Source organism: Bufo bufo, chromosome 9 (assembly GCF_905171765.1).
Source record: "Bufo bufo chromosome 9, aBufBuf1.1, whole genome shotgun sequence".
In the NCBI taxonomy this organism is placed as follows: domain Eukaryota; kingdom Metazoa; phylum Chordata; class Amphibia; order Anura; family Bufonidae; genus Bufo; species Bufo bufo.
This window is the reverse complement of record NC_053397.1, coordinates 162,301,058-162,324,736: the sequence shown is the minus strand read 5'-3', so window position 1 is coordinate 162,324,736 and position 23,679 is coordinate 162,301,058. Positions and strand designations below refer to the sequence as shown.

General features: G+C 42.2%; 1 protein-coding gene across 1 annotated transcript in view; it reads right to left on the bottom strand.

The window, feature by feature from the left end:
- Positions 1 to 23,679, bottom strand: part of TOM1 (target of myb1 membrane trafficking protein) — a 126,866-nt gene that overhangs the window by 5,413 nt on the left and 97,774 nt on the right. The window contains exons 11-13 of the mRNA XM_040407022.1: positions 12,332 to 12,452; positions 4,327 to 4,402; positions 2,327 to 2,386 (exon numbers count right to left, since the gene is read on the bottom strand). Of these exons, the coding sequence (XP_040262956.1) occupies positions 2,327 to 2,386; positions 4,327 to 4,402; positions 12,332 to 12,452 (257 nt within the window). The remainder of the gene's footprint in view (positions 1 to 2,326; positions 2,387 to 4,326; positions 4,403 to 12,331; positions 12,453 to 23,679) is intronic.

Here is a 23,679-nt window from a genome sequence, read left to right as displayed (position 1 = left end):
ATGCTACCATGTAACTACTCCGCCTATAGAAAGAGGGCAAGCTACAGGGAGTGCGGTATCCGGCGGCAGCATCAGGATTCCGCTTACGCTATACGACGTATGTATCCAGCCTACAGAATGGCATGGGAACTAGGCTCAGACAGACCAAATACCTCCAAGGGTTAATATATAAATATATAGACTTTTTTAAAAATATACATACAGCTCAATTCTAACCAGACCTAAGGGAACTGCACCCACATCCATCTGTACTAATAACCAGCACTGCAAGCCTCAGCAGAGAGCCCAGAAGCGCTTACTTCAGCACAGTAGAATTGAGGTAAGGAATGGGTTAAGCAGAAGGCAGGGGCGAAGCTTATTGGCAGCTGGTGGGGCTAGAACAATTACTACACCAGGTTGGACTCTCATCAACAACACATCCTGCTTGGCTTCCAAATGCACATGCAGGTTAATCACCAGATTACAGGGGCATTTTTCTTAGGAAACAACCTAACAACACTGAGCCATTAGAGAAAGTCTGGGGGAAGGGACACCTGCCGAAACTGAGGCCTCAGGTGGAGGTAAGTAGGCCTCCATAGGGAATATTCACATGAAAAAAACCTGAGGAGGAATGGGGGTCTTGGGGACTGAGAGAATACTCACCCGTCTGACGTTTTCTGCCCCCCTGGCTCCAGCCGGATCACCACCTTTGGTGTGCGGCCCCTTGGTGAGGGACACTACATCGGAAACAGAGGGGACTTGCGGTGGACAACCGTGGTGATGCGAATGCTGGCAGGAGACAGAGGTCTTTACAGGGACCTCTGGTCCTCCTTTTCTTCTGGAGCACGGGAAGAAGCAGGGGGTTTGGGTGACCCCCTGGTCTCCCGTCTCCTCCTTGTAGACTACCATCAACCCAGCTAAAGGAAAGAGAAAGATGTTAAAGAATGAAAAGAAAAAATTCAGCAGACCTGCAAAGCAGGGAGGTCTGCCTCCTACAGACACCAAGCTAAAACCGATTAGCTCAGTGTCTGCAGGAGAGATATAGCTGAGAGGAGGAGCTAACACTTTTTTTTGCTTATTGCCCGGAATAATAGTAAATGCAGTGAGATCCCGGAGTGCCGATCTATACAGCCTGATAGTTATCTTACAATGTTTGGACCGATGAAAGGTCCTCTTTAAAGAGAACCTGTCATGTTGAACATGGTGCCTGATCTGTGGGCAGCAGGTTATAGAGCAGGAGGAGCTGAGCAGATTGATATATAGTTTTATAGGAAGAGGTTCAGTATCTCTTATAGTTTACTTATTTATATCTGCTCATTCTGAGCTTTGAAGTCCAGGAGACGTCCTATCCGTGACGGACCACCTTCCCCCTATGACAGTGTATACAGACAGAGCTGTCAGTCACTGATAGGACGGCTCCTTGACTTCAAAGCCCAGAATGAGCAGCAATGTAAATGAAATACAAGTTATACTGAATCTTTCCCCATAAACCTATATATCAATCTGCTCAGCTCCTCCTGCGGGCAGATTACTTTGCATTGTCAGGATGATAGGTTGCCTTTAATGCTAATATCTGCAGCCATTTATGCGATACCAAACACAGTCTCTATGCAATATACGGCGCTGTCCTTGGTGAGCACAGCGCTCACAGAAGCATTGGTGCCTTCTCAAACAGCTGATCGGTGGGGGCCCACTGATCAGATATTGACCTATTCTAAGGATAGTTCATCAATATTTAAATCTCGGAAAACCCTTTTAAACATATAAGGCTCTCAAACAACTTGTTGTTTGGATTTCAAGCAGACAGAGCATAAATATGAATGTCAGGGGCTACCCCAGCACCCTACAACCGTATGCTGAGAAGCTCAAAAATAAGGATGAGCTCCAGTGTCTATGGTAACCACAGGTTTCTTAAGAGAGAAGATGTTCGTATAAGTTATGTAGAAAAAGCAAAATGATTACAGCGCGAGTGTTCAAGCCATTCTCAGTGAAATGAAAATCATCAATTTATGCTTTCATGCATCTCATCAATCACAAGATCCCTCTAATCATTATTTCTGATTACACCTTGTATTTCCGACACTATCATTATTATGATGCTTTTTACACAGCAAGCTTACACAATATGAAAGAGCATCTGTCGTCATAATCAGCCTTCCTAAACCAGGCATACTGATCATGGGGAATTAAATGTGACTTTTTTCATACGCAAATGCGGTTCTCAGAGAACCCAAGGGGATGGCCTAGCCCACTGGAGCGCCACTTCACCAACTCATCTACCCCGCTGCCGGAGCAAAACCACATGCAACTTCTATATAGAACAGGATAACGAGGTTTTATTACTTACTGCATCAACAGACAGCCATTTTTCAATGTCATCCATGAAGTTGTTTTGAGTACCTGGAATCTGATGAGAAAATAAAATATGTATAAAATTATTATTTTTTAAATACTATTCCAAATTACAACAGGTTTACCAAAATGATCAATTTGCTTGTTTATTGCATACTCACTCACAAAAATCGTTACTGAAGGAGTCATTACTCTACTTAAAGGGGTTTTTCAGGCTCCAGACATTAATGTCCTATCCTCATGATTGGTCATCATTATTCAATAAGTGGGGACCAGACACCCAGCATACCCTTAAAATATCCAATAAGTGGGGACTAGACACCCCGCATACCCTTAAAATATCCAATAAGTGGGGACTAGACACCCCGCATACCCTTGATCACCTGTTCCTTGCAGCCTCTGGTGCTGGAACTAGCATTTTGAATGGATCAGGAAGCAGAGCGCCGTTCAAAGTGTAGAGGCCGTGCTGGGTTACTGCAGCTAAGCTCTCATTCACTGCAGAAACCCAGCACGGTTTGAACAGAGCTGTGCTTTCTGTTCCATTCAAAGTGCTAGTTGCAGGGAACAGCTGATTGGTGGGGGTGTGAGTTGTCAGACCCTTAGGCCTTATTCAGATGTCAGTGATTTCCAGCAATGATTGTGAGCTAAAACCAGGAGTGGAGGCTACACATAGATAATGTATATGGGAAAGATCTGCTCCTGTAGACCTGCAACTGGTTTTGGCTCACAATCACTGATGGAAATCACTGACCGAACACTGACTGTCTGAATAAGCTCTTACTCATAGGATATTAATGACATACCTTAAGGATATCCACATAGAAAGAAGGATGGTGACAGCAAGTCCAATGATTGGAATTTATTCCAGAAGCAAAGTTTCGTCTAAGGAGCCTTTGTCAAGCAACTCCTGCCGAAACGTTGCATCTGGAATAAATTCCAACCTCTGGACATGCTGTCTCCATCCCTTTTTCTTTTTTCCACGTGGATTATCCCATTTTGTACGGGGAAGCTTACCACTTCCCCAGGAGACGCTAATTTTCTAGGAGTGCTGTTCACCTTTGTTTATTTCATATCTTGAGGATAGTCATTAACATCAGGAGCCTGGGAAACTCCTTAAAAGGTCCCTTTACACGCGGAACCATTATTGGGAACGAATGTTCGTATGAACACTCAATTCCGATAATCGGCCCATATCACCAATAATGATTATTTCACCCAATAAATGAGCATTTGCTTGTTCATTAGATGAATTAATAATCATTAATGCAGCCCCCAAAATCAGCATTTGTGGGCAGCAGATCATGCTGTGTAAACAGTAAGCTGCTGCCCAGAAACAATGAATCTGTAAGAGGACGAGAGTTGCAGTAGCGATCTCTTGTCCCCATACAGTGAAGGCGATTGCTTCATGTAAATCCAGCCGTCACCTCCTCGGTAATAACCACTGCCTGCTCAGTCAGTGCAGGTAAATGTGCCATTAGTTTCTACACACTATACATGATCCACACACCAGTACAGCACATATCAGGCACTTTGAGGTCATATTAACCCTTTCATACATTAAGGATATTAGAACGCTTTTAAGAAATAAAGCTACCTAATAAATAGTGAGTTGAGCAAACCATAGTGATTAAAAGGGCTAATATGTTTATGACACATTATCCCAATCACCAGGATAGGGGATAACTATTCGATTGGTGTGCAGGGAAGGGTCTGACCCTTTGGACCCCCACTGACCAGAAGAATGAGGAACCCATATCTACTATTATAGATAGAGCGGCTGGTTGAATATCTGCCTCTCCACTCTATTCATTCTCTCCGGGTCAGCAAGAAATAGCCAAGCACTTGTACTCTGCTATTTCCAGCAGTCCAACAGAGAATGAATCGAATAGCTATCCCTTATCCTGGTGATAGGAGATAAATCCTTATAACCGGAATACCCCTTTAAGCATTTCTACGGCAGTTCAGTAAGTACAGGACATGTAGAAAACTACTTACTGCACCAGTGTTCTGCTGCCGAGTATCGAGGGCCACCGCAAGTCCTTCTGCCGCTTGAGGATCCTCATATTTAACACTACGTGGAAACGGAAGAATTGAAGAAGAATTTGAGAGACAAAAATGCAATCTAATACAGAGATAATAGGAGGAATGACGTAAGGAAGTTTAAAACCAAAGAAATCCAGAATAACTGGAACAAAGGGCAGCAAAAGTGGGAGCAGACACATTATTAAGCTATGTAACCGAAGCAAGAAAAGCACATTCTAATGCATCACAACCGGTGTCTTTAAAATGCAGTGGAAAACAAATCTGCAAATACATTTACTATGTCCTCCAGAAAAATGGGGTGAACTTAAGCAACTATTTATACAGACTAAAGAGTGATTCATAGGAAAACAAACAGCAATCTAAACTTTATAAAAACCTTTAGGAGCAGTAGAGAGGTTACATTTTCAGCCATATGTCAATTCCCTTATTCACTAAACTATTTACTTGCCCCAAACCAAATGGAATGTGCAGTGTCAGAGGGTAACCTGAAGCTGCTCGGAGTAGCTGGGTTCAGTCCAGAGTTTGTTGAAATTCGGTTAGGTAGGTGCTGGTCAAGCCGGTCAAAAAAATGCTCATCAGCTAGAGGCCCGCTATAAATAATGGCCTCCAGGATGAAGTAGATGCCCACTATCATGCCACTAATGAAAAAGAATGGCACAAAAGCTCGTAAGTGCTTGCACCAGCCACAACAATCAGAAAGGCTCATGGTAAGCAAGCAAAGCTGAACCGCTGTGAAATAAAAACGACAAAAGCAGAGATGGAGTCGCCTGAAAGAGCAACACGTGAGCTCAAAAATAAGTGGAAAAAAGTTTCCTTTCGAGTAAATCAGAAACCCAGGCAGCAAGAGAATATAAATGCCATCAACAAGGAGACCAGAGACCTGCAGGAGATATGTACATGCCAGTGGAGAGGCAGAAATAGACTTCACCCAGAGGACAGTAATTTGATGTCAACACCACAAGTCATGCAGCCAAACTAAGGTTTAACTCTTCTTCAGTAACTAAAGATCAGATTATACCAAGGGTCATTTTACATCTTCTGGAGCAACCTCACATGATTAGCCTCACGGTTCTCTTAGTTCATACAACTTTGAATTACAACACCTGGTTAAGTGTCTCACCCTTGTGTCACGCTCACAAGATTCGAGATGCTTGAAGGTCAGAAAAAAGGTGGTAGTCCTTTAATACCCGTGTATGCCTAAAGCTTACTAAAACAAAACTCAAACTCTTGTTTGATAAGTAGGAGATTATAAACCTTCCAGTTCGCACAATCCCCTGGATTATTGCGCTTCCTATGCCATTAGGTGTCATTTAAAAAAGGACTGAGCAGCACAGTTGTGTCTGTCAATAGCACTGATTCTTTGCAACATTGTGGTCCTAAAATCAAATCTAATCAGAGCAAACTCTCCATGGAGATTGTACGATTTCCCAGTGTATGCACCAATTTCCTTGCAGGACTTTGGTTTCCTCCAGAGCCAATTGACTTCCTATGAAACTGATCATACTGTGTGTAACATAACGGTAATCCACACTGGGTGCAGACTGAATCGACTAATTTAAATCTTAGTACTGCACAGCAGAACATGGAGATGAAGAATACATACTTTTTAGCGAATTTTTTTTATTTTTATTCTTGCTAAAAAGTCCCTGCATCCTATAGTCAGAAGTCAGGGGGGAGAAGCTACTAACAGATCTATCTCAGGCAGTATAGCAGCTAGAAATGGGAGACAGAATCTCCCCTTTAAAATCAGACTGGATTGCAGTGCTAGACACAATACAATCGGAGACTGAGCCTTTTGAAATCATGTTGAGAGCGAGATCTGCAGGCATTTATTGATTTTAAAAATGGCTCACATCTCTAGCTGCTATACAGCCCGAGATGGAGCAGTTTGAAGTAGCCTCCCTTTCAGTCAGCATTTATGTCAGCCTGCATGTAGGAGAAGAGCAGAGGCAGTGGAGGACTGCTGAAAAGCTGCAGAGAGAGGAGAGGAATAGATTCTCCGCTCTCTGTATAACACAACATGACCCCAGGGAGAGGGATAACAAGGACCTTTGTGCGTGTTATCAATCTCCTCTATCAATCAGGGGTCTCTATAAAAAAAAAAAAAAAAGGAGTTAGAAGATGAGAAAATCTAATTTATTTTGCTCACTGACTGTCGTCCTGAACAATCTTTTTAATTAGTTTAAAATGTGAAAATAAAACATTTGGCTCTTAGAATGTGGCATTGCAAAGAAAAATTATCTTTTAAAGTGTTTCTAATGTGCAAAACTAGAACATAAAAACCTAAAAATATTTGGCATCACCATAATGACACCGTAAAAAGCCACTGAATAAAGGTAACATCTTATTACTGCTGAACTAGTATGAAATAATTTTTCTATATTTTTATCTAAAACCTGACTACATCCTATCTATCGTCCGCTGCGTCTTCTGGTCCAAAAATTTTATGGGCAACTCCGATTCTTCGACATTTTGTAATATGCTTGCTGTAAAATGTTAGTACATACAGCACATCCATATTATAGTGTAATATGGATCTGACAAAATAAACTGTCACACAATGCTCTGACAAACACAAAGTTAATGGAGCAGAATTAATGGAAAGAAAAAAAGAATAATGAAAGGAAGGAATAGAATCTAGGTGAACAGTACTTTATTATTATTATTAGTATTATTATGTATTATTAAAGTGCCATTCATTCCATAGCGCTGTACATGTGATAAGGGGTGCACTTACATAATACAGACAATTGCACTAATTATAAACAAGATGAGTTACAAACTGGTACAGAAGGAGAGAGGGCCCTGCCGTGAGGGCTTACAATCTACATGGTATGGGAGAAGGACACAGTAGGTGCGGGTTAAGTTGGTCATGGCGGTATAGAGGCAGTAGGGTCACTGGTTGTAGGCTTGTCTGAAGAGGTGGGTTTTCAGGTTTCTTTTGAAGGATTCCACTGTAGGTGAGAGTCTGATATGTTGGGGTAGCGAGTTCCAGAGTGTGGGGGATGCACGGGAGAAATCTTGGAGGCGATTGTGGGAAGAGAAGATAAGAGGAGAGGAGAGAAGGAGGTCTTGTGAGGATCGGAGAGTGCGTGTGGGGGTGTATCGGGAAAGTAGCTCAGAGATGTAGGGAGGAGACAGGTTATGGACGGCCTTGTATGTATTTGTTAGTACTTTGAAGTGAATTCGTTGGGCAATGGGGAGCCAGTGAAAGGATTGGCAGAGGGGAGGGGCAGAGGAGTAATAGGGTGAGAGGTGGATTAGTCGGGCAGCACAGTTGAGGATAGATTGGAGGGGTGCGAGAGTGCTAGATGGAAGGCCACAGAGGAGAATGTTACAGTAGGAGATAATGAGGGGATGTACAAGCATTTTCGCAGATTCAAAGTTAAGGAAAGCACGGATGCGGGAGATGTTTTTGAGTTGGAGGCGGCAGGTGGTGGAGAGGGCTTGGATGTGCGGTCGGAAGGAAAGGGCAGAATCCAAGGTCACTCCAAGGCAGCGGGCTTTGTTGACTGGGGAGAGTGTGCAGCCATTGATCATGATAGATAGGTCTGTTGAAGGGGGGTTGAACAAGATGGGGGAAAGATTATGAATTCTGTCTTATCCATGTTAAGTTTTAGAAAGCGAGAGGCGAAGAAGGATGATATAGAAGATAGACATTGTGGGATTCTTGATAGTAAGGTGGTGATGTCTGGACCAGAGAGGTAGATTTGTGTGTCGTCAGCGTAGGAGTGATACTGAAAGCCATGGGACTCTATGAGCTGTCCCAGGCCAAAAGTGTAAATAGAGAAGAGCAGGGGTCCTAGGACAGAGCCTTGCGGGACACCAACAGAGAGGGAATGAGACGAGGAGGTGGTGCGGGAGTGGGAGACGCTAAACGTCCGGTGTGTGAGGTATGAGGTGATCCAGGAGAGGGCCAGGTCAGTGATGCCAAGAGATGAGAGAGTTTGCTACAGAAGGGAGTGGTCAACAGTGTCGAAGGCAGCGGACAGGTCAAAGAGAAGGAGGACAGAGTATTGTTTCTTGGTTCTGGCTGTCAGTAGGTCATTAGTGACTTTGGTAAGGGCAGTCTCGGTCGAGTGGTGGGGTCGGAAGCCAGATTGTAGGCGGTCAAAGAGGGAGCAGGAGGAGAGGTGGGAGGACAGTTCTGAATGGGCATGTTGTTCAAGTAGCTTTGAGGCATACGGAAGAAGTGATATGGGGCGATAACTGGACAAGGAAGATGGGTCAAGTGAAGGCTTTTTGAGGATGGGTGTAATGGTAGCATGTTTAAAAGCAGAGGGGAAGACACCAAAGTTTAGTGATAGGTTGAAGAGATGAGTTAGGGCTGGGATAAACACTGTGGTGAGGTTAGGGATGAGGTGGGATGGGATTGGGTCAAGTGCACAGGTGGTCAGATGAGATTTGGAGAGTAGAGTGGAGAGTTTTTCTTCTGTAATGGTGGAGAAGCGGGTTTTGGGAGAAGAGGACTCAGCAATTGTGTAGAGTACGATATCATATCTGTGTCAATAGCCCCAGCCATGACATTATAGTGATCTTCATTTCCTTACTAAAAGTCACAAGTTTTTCTCTTGAACGGCCACCAATCACTACCAATGCGGCTTTGCATTTAAAGGGGTTGTCCGAGTTATATAAATATATGCCCATGTGTCTTATAACCTATCTAATAATACTTTTGTAATTTACATTTTTTTCTATAGTACCGGGATTCTGCAGGGCCGATGTGGGTCACGTGACCCGCGACGTCATCCACCAGGCTCCTGTGATGACGTCTCGTGTACAGGCTTATCCCTGACTGAGGGAGTGGCCAGAGATGTAGTAGTGTGGACTTTGTCAAATGAGTTTGTCAGCTGAGCTTGTCAAATATAATGGAGCAGACCTGAGTTAGTCAAATGTAGTGGAATTTAGTTCTTTACATACACTCACCTAAAGAAATATTAGGAACACCATACTAATACGGTGTTGGACCCCCTTTTGCCTTCAGAACTGCCGTAATTCTACGTGGCATTGATTCAACAAGGTGCTGATAGCATTCTTTAGAAATGTTGGCCCATATTGATAGGATAGCATCTTGCAGTTGATGGAAATTTGAGGGATGCACATCCAGGGCACGAAGCTCCCGTTCCACCACATCCCAAAGATGCTCTATTGGGTTGAGATCTGGTGACTGTGGGGGCCATTTTAGTACAGTGAACTCATTGTCATGTTCAAGAAACCAATTTGAAATGATTCGAGCTTTGTGACATGGTGCATTATCCTGTTTGAAGTAGCCATCAGAGGATGGATACATGTTCTCATTCTGTTTACGCCAAATTCGGACTCTACCATTTGAATGTCTCAACAGAAATCGAGACTCATCAGACCAGGCAACATTTTTCCAGTCTTCAACAGTCCAATTTTGGTGAGCTCGTGCAAATTGTAGCCTCTTTTTCCTATTTGTAGTGGAGATGAGTGGTACCCTGTGGGGTCTTCTGCTGTTGTAGCCCATCCGCCTCAAGGTTGTGCGTGTTGTGGCTTCACAAATGCTTTGCTGCATACCTCGGTTGTAACAAGTGGTTATTTCAGTCAACGTTGCTCTTCTATCAGCTTGAATCAGTCGGCCCATTCTCCTCTGACCTCTAGCATCCACAAGGCATTTTTGCCCACAGGACTGCCGCATACTGGATGTTTTTCCCTTTTCACACCATTCTTTGTAAACCCTAGTAATGGTTGTGCGTAAAAATCCCAGTAACTGAGCAGATTGTGAAATACTCAGACCGGCCCGTCTGGCACCAACAACCATGCCACGCTCAAAATTGCTTAAATCACCTTTCTTTCGCATTCTGACATTCAGTTTGGAGTTCAGGAGATTGTCTTGACCAGGAGCACCCCCCTAAATGCATTGAAGCAACTGCCATGTGATTGGTTGACTAGATAATTGCATTAATGAGAAATAGAACAGGTGTTCCTAATAATTCTTTAGGTGAGTGTATAGTGCTGAGTTCTACACATGTAGCAGTGCTTGGTTTGTCAGGTGTAGAAGAGTTGTAACAAGATAGAGCCCCTCAAATAGGACAATGCTGGAGTTTTATTTCAGAGTAGTGGAGCAAAATTTGTCACCTGTAGTAAAATCAGTTCTTCCAATGTAGGAGATTGATATGCAGTAGAGCTGGGTTTGTCAGATGTAAGAAAGCCGAGATGTATGAAGGCTGTGTTTGTTAAATGAGTTTTGACAGCTGAATTTATCAAATGAAGTGTAGGTGAGATATAGCAGTGCTGACTTTGTCAAATGTAGCAGAATTAAGTTTTTCTGGTGTAGCAGTGCTCAGTGTATATAAATGATATATATATTTATAGAGATATTTATTTACCAATCTATATCACTATATATATAATATATACCATATATATATATATATATATATATATACGGAGATATATATTTACCGATCTATATCTCTATATACATTTATATAGATGGTATATATAGATATATATGCTGATGCTGATTTATGCAGGGAACCATTACTTGTCTAACAGCAGGCAATCATAGCCAAGTGATAAAGTCCAGTCCAATATGGCGGATCTTCCCTGTACTTTACCACTTGGCTATAATAGCCTGTCTGTATTCGCTACATACTGCACCACATACATGCGTGTGATGTGTGTGGTGCAGCGTGTAATGTAGACATGTTTGTGATGTATGTAGTGCAGCGTGTGATGTATGTAGTGCAGCGTGTGATGTATGTAGTGCAGCGTGTGATGTATGTAGTGCAGCGTGTGATGTATGTAGTGCAGCGTGTGATGTATGTAGTGCAGCGTGTGATGTATGTAGTGCAGCGTGTGATGTATGTAGTGCAGCGTGTGATGTATGTAGTGCAGCGTGTGATGTATGTAGTGCAGCGTGTGATGTATGTAGTGCAGCGTGTGATGTATGTAGTGCAGCGTGTGATGTATGTAGTGCAGCGTGTGATGTATGTAGTGCAGCGTGTGATGTATGTAGTGCAGCGTGTGATGTATGTAGTGCAGATCTTCTGCCTGTATGAACTAGGAGATGATCATGTGACAGTGTTTGTATGCAAGGTTAGGTTGTGCAGATCAAGCACTGCAGTGCAGGGGGAGGGGGAAGGGCAGATTATTCACACCCACCAATACCCATGAGGCAGAGCTCAGCATTGTTAGTCGCCCCCACAGCTGTGCTGCAGCATGTAAACAAAGCATGAATAACAGAACTATGCAAAGGTGGAAGTATGTTTTTTTTGTTTGTTTTTTAAGAAATCAAGCTTAAAGGGAACCTGTCACCTCTACTATGCTACCCTCACTGAGCGTTTCTAAATGTTCATTGTGTTACCCTAAAGATATAAATTACACTTTTAATTTCATTTGCAGACAAATTCAATAAGTATTATGCATTTTTGTACTTTCCGCCTTTTATGCAAATTACCATAAGAGAGTCATATCTTAGTTGTGTGACCAGAGAAGAGTCATATTTTCAAGCTCCGACTCATCTCAGGTTAATTTGTATATGTATCAAATCGTTTTTTTTTACACAATAAAAGCACACAGAGCTATGGGGACTGGGTATTGCGGATGTGCTAGCGGCCATCTAGCAACCCATGTCCTCAGCTCTATACACAAAATCCCGGTGACAGGTTCCCTTTAACTAATGTATATGTATGTCCTGGTGAGTTTTATAAGGTTTTTTTTCCCCATTACTCGGATAACCCCTTTCATGACGTGTGTTAGGTGGGTGATATATAGACAGACTTCAGAGAAAGACGGGTGCTTTCCACTCAAAGTTGTATAAATTGCTGAAATGGTAGCCACTACTTATTTGCTCGCCATTTCCTTCTAGGAGTATTTCCCTCTGTAAATACTATAAAGCTCAACCTAATTATTCATCCAGCAAACCTCCTAAAGCACAGAACGCAGTAAAATAGATTCAGGCGAGGATGAAACTAATCAGGTGTCCGCTCACCTCTTGCGTTGCTCGGCCAGAGAGCTCCCTCTTGTAAGTGCAAACATATCAAAATCATCTTCTGGTTTCTTTCCTGGTTCCAGAGACTTCAGGGTTCCACTCACAGATGCAGGACTCATATCTTCAAAAGATAGAATAAAAAGTAAGGAAGAATTCTACATACATGTTCCTTTTGAGAAAAGACAGATCCATAAATACACATTCACCATTCATCAGCATACGGATATCTACATAGCAAGGCAGACCATCTAATGCACATGGGGGCATTGGGCACTTGTACACGTCTATGGACTGGGGGATTGTAAGGAATAGATGTCCGCCCAACATGTGTTTCGACAATAGCTATGGAAACTTTTTGGCCATACACAGTAATGTGTGAACCTACCGATTTCTGCAGGACTTCTTGACTAATGCCTATATGGTGTCCTGACTTTTCCCAATGGCAGATGTGAGGGAAAAGAAGGATTGGGCTGTTGGATTTCTACATGCCAGATCTTTTAACATAGTAACAACTGAAAAATACATCAATCTAGTTCAGCCTGTTATCCTGCAAAGTGGAAGGCAAAAAACCCCATGAGGTAGAAGCTAATTTTCCTCATCTTCAGGAGGAATTTTATTTTTTTTAAATTCCCAAGTCCAGTCTGGACATAAGAATAACTCACTGGATCTATGACCCTTCTCCTGAATCCCAGTAACTATAACCTGTAATATTATTATACCCAGAGATTAGCTATTGCCAGGGGTGTCTAGCAGTGGCTTACTATCAGCTCCCTTGATTTAAATCATAGTTTTCTACATGAAGACTAATTCTTGCTGGTATAACTTATAATATGCAAGTAGATGAAGATTTTTAGAATAACAACTTTTCATATTAGTTTGATTAGGTTGATTCTGCATTCATAGGTTCGTAGAAGTTAGGATTAAGGTATTTTTCTCATCTCTGTTCATGTTATAACATTTTTGCTGTGAAGAAGAGGCATGTGATCTCTGCTGAGTCCAATTCAGTTTTGAGAACTGCAAAAGTAAACCAAGCATCTGTGATAATATCTTGTAGGCAGAGAAACTGCCCCATGATCTTACAAAAACCCCTGGAAGAGCATGACATTGTGAATGAATTTATTTACCAAATTATTCTACATAATTAAAAACGAATCTTTATTTAATGATGGAATAACCTTTGGATGGTAATATATTTTCCTCAAAAAGCATTTTATATAAAAAAAATCCGATTGAAATAAAAAAAAAATCATAGTTTTTTATCCACCCTGCTCAAGGTTTACCATTACTATGGCCGCTTACAGACAAGCGTATTTGAAATGCATATATATTCCAGATCTTATGTCCTGGAATTCGTTGTTAATGTTAATGAATGGAGCTATTCATATGGGCGTATAATTTCCGTCAGTATTTGAAATCCGCAGCATGTCAGAGTTTTGTGTGGATTTGTGCATGAATAATAAAAGGAAGGAAGAAATACTCATGTAAATCCTGATGAAATCCTGAAGCAATACTGATGGTATATTATCAGGAATCCTGAGCCAGAATACTGACGGATCTCAATACGCTTGTCTGAAAGCGGCCTCTCTTATGTTTTGAGGTCTGAAAGCTGGGAGACCCCTACAACAAAAAGAGAATTTGTCTCCTTTGACTTTCTCACTGCACAACGCAGCTCCTAATCAGGTGCTGGGAAGAGAACTGGAACACAGTCCCTGCACAGTATGGGACCATGAAAGTGTCATCTGCTGTAGCCTGTTTGGGTTGGTATACACTAGAGTTGAGCAAAGTGAGCTTCGGATGCTTCATCCCAAGTCGCTTCATTCAAAACTTCGGAATAATACTGTACAGAGATTCGTCTCCGTACAGTATTAGAATGTATGGGCCCCGAAGAGCCGAAGTTAGCGTGACTTCGTTAAATAACTTCGGTAATTGATTTTTAAAACTTAAAACCGAACTCACTCGGCTTTGGTTCAGACTAGTACCTCGGAACCGAATCAGAGTTTGGTTTCAAGTTTTAATGTGGCTTTCCACTTTAAAAATCAATTACCGAACTTGGAGCCCTAATACTGTATGGAGACGAATCTCCGTACAGTATTATTCCGACGTTTTGAACGAAGCGACTCGGGATGAAGCATCGAAGCTCACTTCACTCAACACTAGTATACATCTTAACAAAACTTAGCAACCAATTGGCGTTTCCCATAAAAAAAAAGAGGTCCCTTCATCGCCCTGACCTCAGAACAGACCAGCTGGAATTTCTTTGCAGAAGGTTCCCTCCATCCATTGATTTCTCTGAAGCAGAAAGTCAGGAAAGTTTAGCTATGCCCCTTAACCCAAAATTGCACTTAGTTGCTCTGCAGCCAAAACAGTGGAGGGATAAATGAACCCCTTTTACGTGTCATATGAAGGAGGTTTAATAAAAGTGTTACGTTGACCAATACTGCAGGCAGCTTTTTCACATTCATTTCTTTGTGTCCCAATAAAACGTTATGATAGATACTGATGTGTCATCCTTTTCTGCTATTTATGAGCGTTAGACTCCAAACAACAGATGTATGAAATAATTGATTATCATCCATGTCTAGTGGTTATGTTCACCTTTAGGCACAGATGTGATGGGCTTACTGTTCCTAAGCTGGGTAACAATGATGCAATCTATCACGATGGTTCAGGTAATCCAATTCCCCTGTTCACGCACAGCGAGTCTTCTCAGACAGATGTGAATTGTAATTCTTCATTATCCCTGGCCCTAAGCACGGTGCATACATGGTGAATTGTTGACAATATATGTACCCCATGTGTATTTCTTTGCCGTTTTGGGAGTGTGAGCAGACAAAAAACTGTACTGGGTGAGGAGGGGAGATGCAATGTGTAGCTTTCAGTGTAGCACTATCAATCATGCGATCTAAAAATGACCAGCCCTTCATAGCAAACCCGCAGCATGGTATACAAAGGGATGTGCTGCGGGAAGAGTAGCAAAGAAGTATTGGGCTATGACTGCAGAATTTGTATGCTCGAAAATGATGCCCTATAGCTAGTTCTATTGAAGTCCCTTTAAATATATTTTTGGTTGTTTTGCCTCCCATGACACTAATAATCTGACTCACGTCACATAATGTCTTCGGCTTGAAGCCAAATCACTGACTACGCAGGGAAATAACGGACATTATCTGACTCACTCATAGTAAATAGCGCGAGTGCAAAGAGCAGGTTAGAGATGGGCTTAAACAGCATGTTTGTGTGTGGTAATGAAAAGTAATTGCTCGGAACGCCATACAAAAGACATTGCTTAAACTGTTAGTTTTATTCTATTATGTGCAAGAAAATTGAATCCGTTTTGCATAAAGTTACACTAAAAATGGAAAAGATCTGGCAGTAGAAGGTCCAGAAGAGAAATGCTTTGCCTGTGAACGCTCTCATTTCAGCACTCTTTACAGAGTATTTGAAGCCGATGCAGGCAGTGTACCTATAGACGGTGTAAACGCAGCGGCTGTGGACCCATTGTGCCACTGAATGGACTTGACTTGGGGATACTCCTGGGGTGCGTTGCCAAGGTGATCCCTTTTAGCCCCATATCCAGATACAAACTATGCTGGAAGGGCCACCAGGCAACTCATCTTAGGAGTTGTCTCCATTCACAGACTGCTGAGCCAGGCACGTCTAGAGACACTAGTGCGTGGCATGATGGGGACAGGCACAAGCATGGTCAGGGGGCAATGCCAAGCTTAAGGCAGGCAGAGGTCATGCAATATGGTAAAACAGGAAATAGGTCAGGGCAGACAATACAGGATCAATACGGTAATCAAGCAGATGTCAGGACAAGCAGAACAGCGTCAATGTGGTTGGCAGGCATAGGTCAGAAAACAAGACAGCGAGACATCTTCACAGGAACTAGACAAACTAGGACATTGGTGGCGAACCTATGGCACCCGAGCCAAAGGGGGAACTGATGAGCCCTCTCTGTGGGCATGCGTCTCTGTGTGGGTCGTGAGTAGGGTTGCCACCTGTGCACTATTACTAATGAGCGCTTCCATTATGGAGCGCTGATTAGTACAGCCTTTGCCCCCCTCTTCTGCTTGTGTTACTAAAATTAATAAATAAAACTCACTTCATCCATTTGATGGTGCCGCGGGGAACACTCGCTGCTCACTAGATGCGCAGGACAGGACCTACACTCCAGCGCGATGACGTTTTGCAGAATTGACTGCAAGCAGCAGGACCTGTGAAATGTCATCCAGCTGGAGTGCAGGTCCAATTTTACTAGGGGCCATTAATGGGGGCCGTATTAATACTAGGGGCCACTACTGGGGTATTATTAATACTGGGGGCCACTAATGGGACATTATTAATACTGAGGGCCACTAATGGGACATTATTAATACTAGCGGGTGCCAACGAGGGTATTCATTTTACTGGGGGCTGTGTTGAGCCACATCCCCACAGCTTAACTTGGCCGGTATTTTTCAGTATTCAGGCTAAATTGCCGTGTTGGCACTTTGCGATAAATAAGTGGGTTTTGGGTTGCAGTTTGGGCACTCGGTCTCTAAAAAAGGTTTGCCATCACTGAACCAAGAACTCTATGGCTCAGGCACCCTCCCATAGAGGAAGATGCCATATATACCTCCGTGAACCTAGTCATAAGCTGGGGACAGATTAGCCCAAGAGCATGCTGGTTACTTAAGAACCACGTAGAGAGCTCACACAAGCAGGAAGAAGGAGGCAAGGACAACCAAGAGCAGCAGAGACCGCAATGCAGCGGGGAGGGCGAGTACTCAAGTGGCGGTGCCCAGCAGGAGAGAAGAGAATACTGGTGGACACAGACCATCAGCATTAAAGACTGTGCTGTATAGACTGAACATAAAGCAAATCCATGTCATCATATATTTTTATGACTCTATACCACTCAAATGCTTGTACAGCTTTCTAGGTTTTGATTGAAGTTAAATTAATTAAAGAAAATCCAAAGCATGAGCCGACACTTATGCTGACTCAGTGTTTATTAAGACACAGACACATTAAGACATAGACAAAGAAGTCCAAGCCTGGGCAGAAATAATAGTGGTATATGGGGTAGATGCATTGGGTTGACACTTTTGAAGACTCCTGAGGTTTTATAGTGGCATATCTGAGGCTGGCACACATTGTTAAACAGAGTTTCTGTCATTGACTTTCAGAAGCAAATAGAGGCTATTAAAAATATTGTATGGCACAGATTCAGTACTTAAAAACTAGCGGTGGACTGGTGGACACGTGAATGAACCTCCCATTGTTTTTAAAGCGGTCAATGCGCCAAGAAAGGACATTTCTGGACCGATGCCCCTAAACACTGTGGTAGGTGTCCATTCTGAGTTTAGCTCCATCAATGGGGCTGAACCACAAGTGGGTTCCCGCTCGGTATTCAGACTGATAAAACTGCTGCAGAAACCAAGGTGGTTTCTGTGGCGAAAAACTCATAAGATTTTGTTTTTGCAAAATCCGCCATGTGAATGGGGCCGTTAATGAAACACTAATGCAGGAAGTTCCATCATAGTATGACACATAGGAATGATCTATGGGGAACCTACTGTCTCAGAAGCAGATAGAGATTTCTTCTAAGCAATCACTGGGTGGTAGGGGAGCTTTACACATCACCTGAAAGCGGAGTCATAAGCTGCAAGGAAAGCAGAGTGCTCGGAAGTGTTATACTCAAGCTTACTCGAATGATTATTGTGTCGAAAAATGAAGTCATCAATATGCCGCAAGGACTAAATAGGGTCCAGTTATGTGGTAAGGTGCTGTAAACCTCTCTGAAGAAAAGCTATCATCGGAGCGAGGAGAAAGAGGAGAAAACAAGCGAGACAGCTGAGTGACGGAGATAAATGAAGCTTCATGTCATCGTCTGCAACAGCGCAAGAAAACAATGTGACAGGAAAAGAAAAGGAGGAGGATGTATTCAAATACAACCTTGGAATATATGAATGTTAACCGGGCTGACAACTGACATTTCCAGCATTTATGCCATTGTTTAGGCGAAGAAAAATAATCATTAAATATACAGAGAAGCTGAGAGGAACATATCACATGTTGTACTTTTCCTTGATGCCTGTGTGAAAGAGGCCTAAGGATATCAGATAGCACACAACATACAAAACATTTTACAGTGGCTTTGACCAAAGAAAAGTTAGAAGGTCTGAGTATGAAGTGATGACCCATTGCTGGTCCACTGGGCGGACAACCATTTTGAAGAGCGAGAAATTACTATATATTATTTGACTCGGAATCTAGAGGCCCATGAAGTAAAAACCTCGGGGCATATTTATGAAAACTGTCAAAGAAAACCTGTTATTGTTGTCCTTGTCCATGTTTGCTTTCTAAAAATGAAAGCTACACTGTGGTTAATTGATATGGGCAACAAAGACGGGGGTTTGACAGTTTTATATTGTCTTTTGGATGACGGATGGAGGTTCAGTCAAAGTTGTAGGTGTATAGAAAAAACATTATACTGTTGTCCCAATACTGTTGGTGAATGATACACCAACAGTACTGGGACATCTACAGGGACTTTTATGACATACCATTCTTAAGAACACATACATTATTATGGAGATGGTCCCCTTCTGGGAAGGCTTTCTACAAGATTTTGTAGGTTGTCTGTGGGAATTATTCCCCATTCATCTAGAAGAGCATTTCTGAGGTCATACCCTAATGCAGGATGAGAAGGCCTGGGTCACAGTCTAGTTTATCCCAATTGTGTTGGACGGTGTTGAGGTCAGAGCTCTGGGCGGCCAGTCAAGTTCCTCCACACTGGACTACCTCAACCATACTTTTATAGACCTTGCTTTGTGCATAGTAATGTTGGAACAGAAAAGGCCTTTCCCAAAATTAGAAGCATACAACTGTCCAATATGCCTTGATTAGTGAGGGTCTGACTGCTGGGGCCCTCGCCAAATAGATCAATCGAGAATGGGGGCACTGAGATCCCACACTTGAATGTACTCTATGGAACTGATGGGATAGCCAAGCGCTTGTACTTCATGAAGTGGCAGCATGCATGCTTGATTACCGCTCCATTGAAATGGGCGAACACAGGCCCTCCGTTCCCATGATCAAAGGGGACCCCAGCATTTGGACCCCAGCTAATCAGATACTTATCTCCTATGCTGTGGTTACGGGATAAGTCTTAGGGACAACCCCTTTAACAAAAGAGGACAGGTAATATTTTCTTTAGCTAAAGCACGGTTCCGAGATCTATAGGCGGAAAGGGTTCTCTCAGCTGAATACTGTGTATGCTTTGGATGCCTATGATATAGACATTATGGGGGGGAATCCGTTGCTTCGGACACCTCTCTGTTAGCCATTGTTGTCCATGTATTACATGAAAGAGTTTATTTGAATGGACAGCATGTAACGCCACATTTCGCCCGAAGGCTGGATGAAATTACCTCAGTGATAACAGCTGATCCTCAGGGGTTCCATGAGCCAGACTCATGACGGTCTTCCTTACTACTAGATCAGTAAAATGAACAGCACAAAGTCTGAGTGTGGTATATATGGTTTACTTAAAAACTGAATGCTGTCCCAAATTGCTTTTGAAATAGAAGGTGCCATTGCTCTGACATTCAGTAGTATACCGACTGCCTTTTCCTTGTGCCCAGTGCCATATCCTATATCTTTTTTCAGTTTACAATGGAATAAAAAGGCATGCAAAAGGTCTATGGTGCCTATATAAAGTGCCCATCAACCAACATATAATTCCTTTTTAAAAATTTTCATGTAGTTACCATAATTAAACTTAATTTAACTTAACTAAACTTTTTCGAGACTGTATTATATATTATATTTTGAGTCATCAGAGCTTGCTTCAAGACTGGTTTTATATATTACATATACAGTGGAGGAGAAACATGCCCTTGATCATTTGTTAAAGGAAAAATCCTGTTATTTTAGATAAAGAGTATTATGTTAATGAAATATTGCAACAACTACAGGATAGTAGTACTTATAAAATATTACAAAGTGATCCAGTCTATCGTATCAAAATGATCTTACAGAGAGTGGTCGATAATGCTAAAGAGAATGGAGTGGTGGACGCCAAATTGGGGGACTTTCTCATTAATCAACATCCGATTACTCCGGTGTTTTATACCTTGCCTAAAGTGCATAAGTCACTTACTCATCCTCCAGGTCGCCCTATTGTGGCGTCCACTGACTCCATTCTCTCATGTCCTGCTATTCTTCTTGAGAAGGTATTAACTCCTTTAATTCAATATGCACCGTCTTATATTCGTGATACCGGCCACTTTCTGTCAGAAATCAGCCCTCTTAAGGTGAATGAAGGCTGCATACTCGTCACTCTTGACGTGTGCAGTCTTTATACGTCAATCATACATGAAAAGGGAATTAATGCTGTCGCAGATCTCCTAGACACAAGTAACTCTTGAGGATAGTACTTGAGCAAAATTATTTTTTGTTTCAAGACTCCTTTTATCAGCAGTGCAGTGGGACCGCGATGGGATCGAACGTCGCACCGCCATACGCAAATACGTATATGGCGTATTTTGAGAGCCAGTTTGTTTATTCCAATCCACTATATCAACAACATTGTATATTTTGGCGTCGTTTTAATCGATGATATTTTTTGCGTATGGCGAGGCGACGTTCGATCCCCTACGGAATTCACTATGTATTTAAACTCCATTTGGGATGAGCTGAAATTCACGGTACATCAAGATTCGGATAGGATTTCCTTTTTGGACACATGGGTGATAAAGGGCAAAGATGGTAAGATACAGACAGATTTATTTATCAAGTCTACGGATAGAAATAGTTTATTGTCCTTTTCCAGTAGTCATCCAGCATCTATCAAGGAATCAATTCCGTATTCTCAATATCAGAGAGGGAAACGGATTGTCAGTAATAAAGACATGTGTCAAAAAAGATTAGACGATATGACTGATAAATTTAGAGAGTGAGGCTACCCTCTTGAATTATTGAAGGCACAGCGAGATAAAGTCGAGAACACACAGTTAGACAGAAATAAAAAAGAGAGACGAGGATTCCTCTAGTGATTAAGTATCATCCATGGTCCCAACGCCTGAGAGCTATTGTTAATCACCATTGGCATATATTATCCAAGTCCTACCCACAGATAGGTGAGTTTCAGAGACCACCTATAATATGTTATAAACGGGCGGATAACATTAGGGATAAAATAGTTCGGGCAGATGTGGGAAGTAATAAAATAGAAAGAGGACAGAGTACCTTGTCTGCGCCTAGACAGGGCACTTTTCCCTGTCTTAACTGTGTGAATTGTTCTAGTGTCATCAAGGGCTCATGTTTCTCTCATCCCCACTCAGGTGAGAGAGTATTCCAATAAGGGGCACGTTCACTTGTGATAGTAGATTTGTGGTTTACATTCTTAAATGTCCGTGTGGATTATTATATGTGGGGGAAACCTCCATGAGAATGAAGGACAGACTAAGTAAACACAAATCTACTATCAGAAAAGGGAACCTATTGCTTCCACTACCCTTTCATTTCCACGACAAAAAACCACAATATTTCGCAGTTACGGTATCAGATCATTGAGGGAGTGTCGTTACCCCGTCGTGGGGGCGACAGAAACAAACTGTTATTGAAAAGAGAGGCCTACTGGATCCATCGTTTACAAACGATGGATGGAGCCCAGGGGCCTCAATCGTGAATACAATGCGTCTTGCTTCCTATGAGGCACCCTGCCTATATGAAATATTATGAAGGCATTTTTTTCTCTTTTTTCCCCAGCGGGATTAATTACCGAATATTGGATTACATCAGATTATAAAAATTTTCGATGATATGGTCAATATTGTCAATGAGGGGGAGGAGCTTCTTTGATGACGTCAGTTCCTCTGTATTTTTATTTGTGTATATAAAGTCTGTAAGTGAGATGTTTGTTTGTAGTCTGATGAAAGCACACATGTGCTGAAACGCGTCACTATGCAACTATAATACGTGACCAATAAATCGCATCCTTGGTTGAAATCTCTGCGAAGTGCTAGTCTTCTTATCACATTGGTTTTTATATTGTGTCTCTAATTTACTTTGACACCTGTGTAGATAAAAACTGTCCAGCTGTGATCGTGTAAAAGAAAGTCGATTACTTCTATCCGTTTACATGACACTTCACATTGCTGCTGTCTTCATTATAGTCAAAGCAAGTATCCAGCTGTGGTCTTTGGAAAACCCGGTTGTGTCATTTATTAGTGTCAAGGTTTGATCACTGAGACTCTGTTGCATTGCCTAAGGCCTCTTTCACACGTCTGTGAATCATAACGCACATGTACCCACTGATTTTAAGATGTTTATTTACACATCAGTGGTTTTCCACAGAGGGCCTGCCTCAATAGTTTTTCCACTATCATGAGTCAGTGGAAAAACCACGGAGATATACACTACTTTGCTCCATGATGCGGACCAAACATGCCCACTGAAGTCTATGGGTCAATGAAAACCACTGACATAACATGGATGCCGTGTTTTCAGGGACCACTGGTAGGAGATGATCTGAAAACTAACTTTCAGCCTAGTAGTGCACTTGAAATACGGAGGACAGAAAATGTATGCACGAACCAAACACGGAGACCTTCCCAGAAGTCATCACGTTTGAAAGAGGCCTAAAAGGGAACCTGAGCAGATTCAAATTAATCCCATGTTTCCTAAGAGGCTTTGGCAGTCTCCCATTTATAAGGTTAACCAAACAAGCTTCAATAAGGAAGGAAGTAGCTCTCCTTAATGAAAAAAAAAAAAAAAAAAAAAGGTCTAACCATCTAAAGGCGTCTTCCGGCCTTAAATTTTGATGACTTACAGCCAATCAATATCAGATCTCTTGGGATGCTGACTCTGGGCACACCCGCCAATCGACGGCTGCAACGGGCAGAAGAGTTCGGACAAATGCAGCAGCTTCTTCCTTGACCTGTGATGTCACATCCATCACTCACATGGCCTTCAAGTGAATAGGACTGAGACGCAATACCAAGCACAGCCTCTATATAATGTACAGTCGTGGCCAAAAGTTTTGAGAATGACACAAATATTAGTTTTCACAAAGTTTGCTGCTAAACTGCTTTTAGATCTTTGTTTCAGTTGTTTCTGTGATGTAGTGAAATATAATTACACGCACTTCATACGTTTCAAAGGCTTTTATCGACAATTACATGACATTTATGTAAAGAGTCAGTATTTGCAGTGTTGGCCGTTCTTTTTCAGGACCTCTGCAATTCGACTGGGCATGCTCTCAATCAACTTCTGGGCCAATTCCTGACTGATAGCAACCCATTCTTTCATAATCACTTCTTGGAGTTTGTCAGAATTAGTGGGTTTTTGTTTGTCCA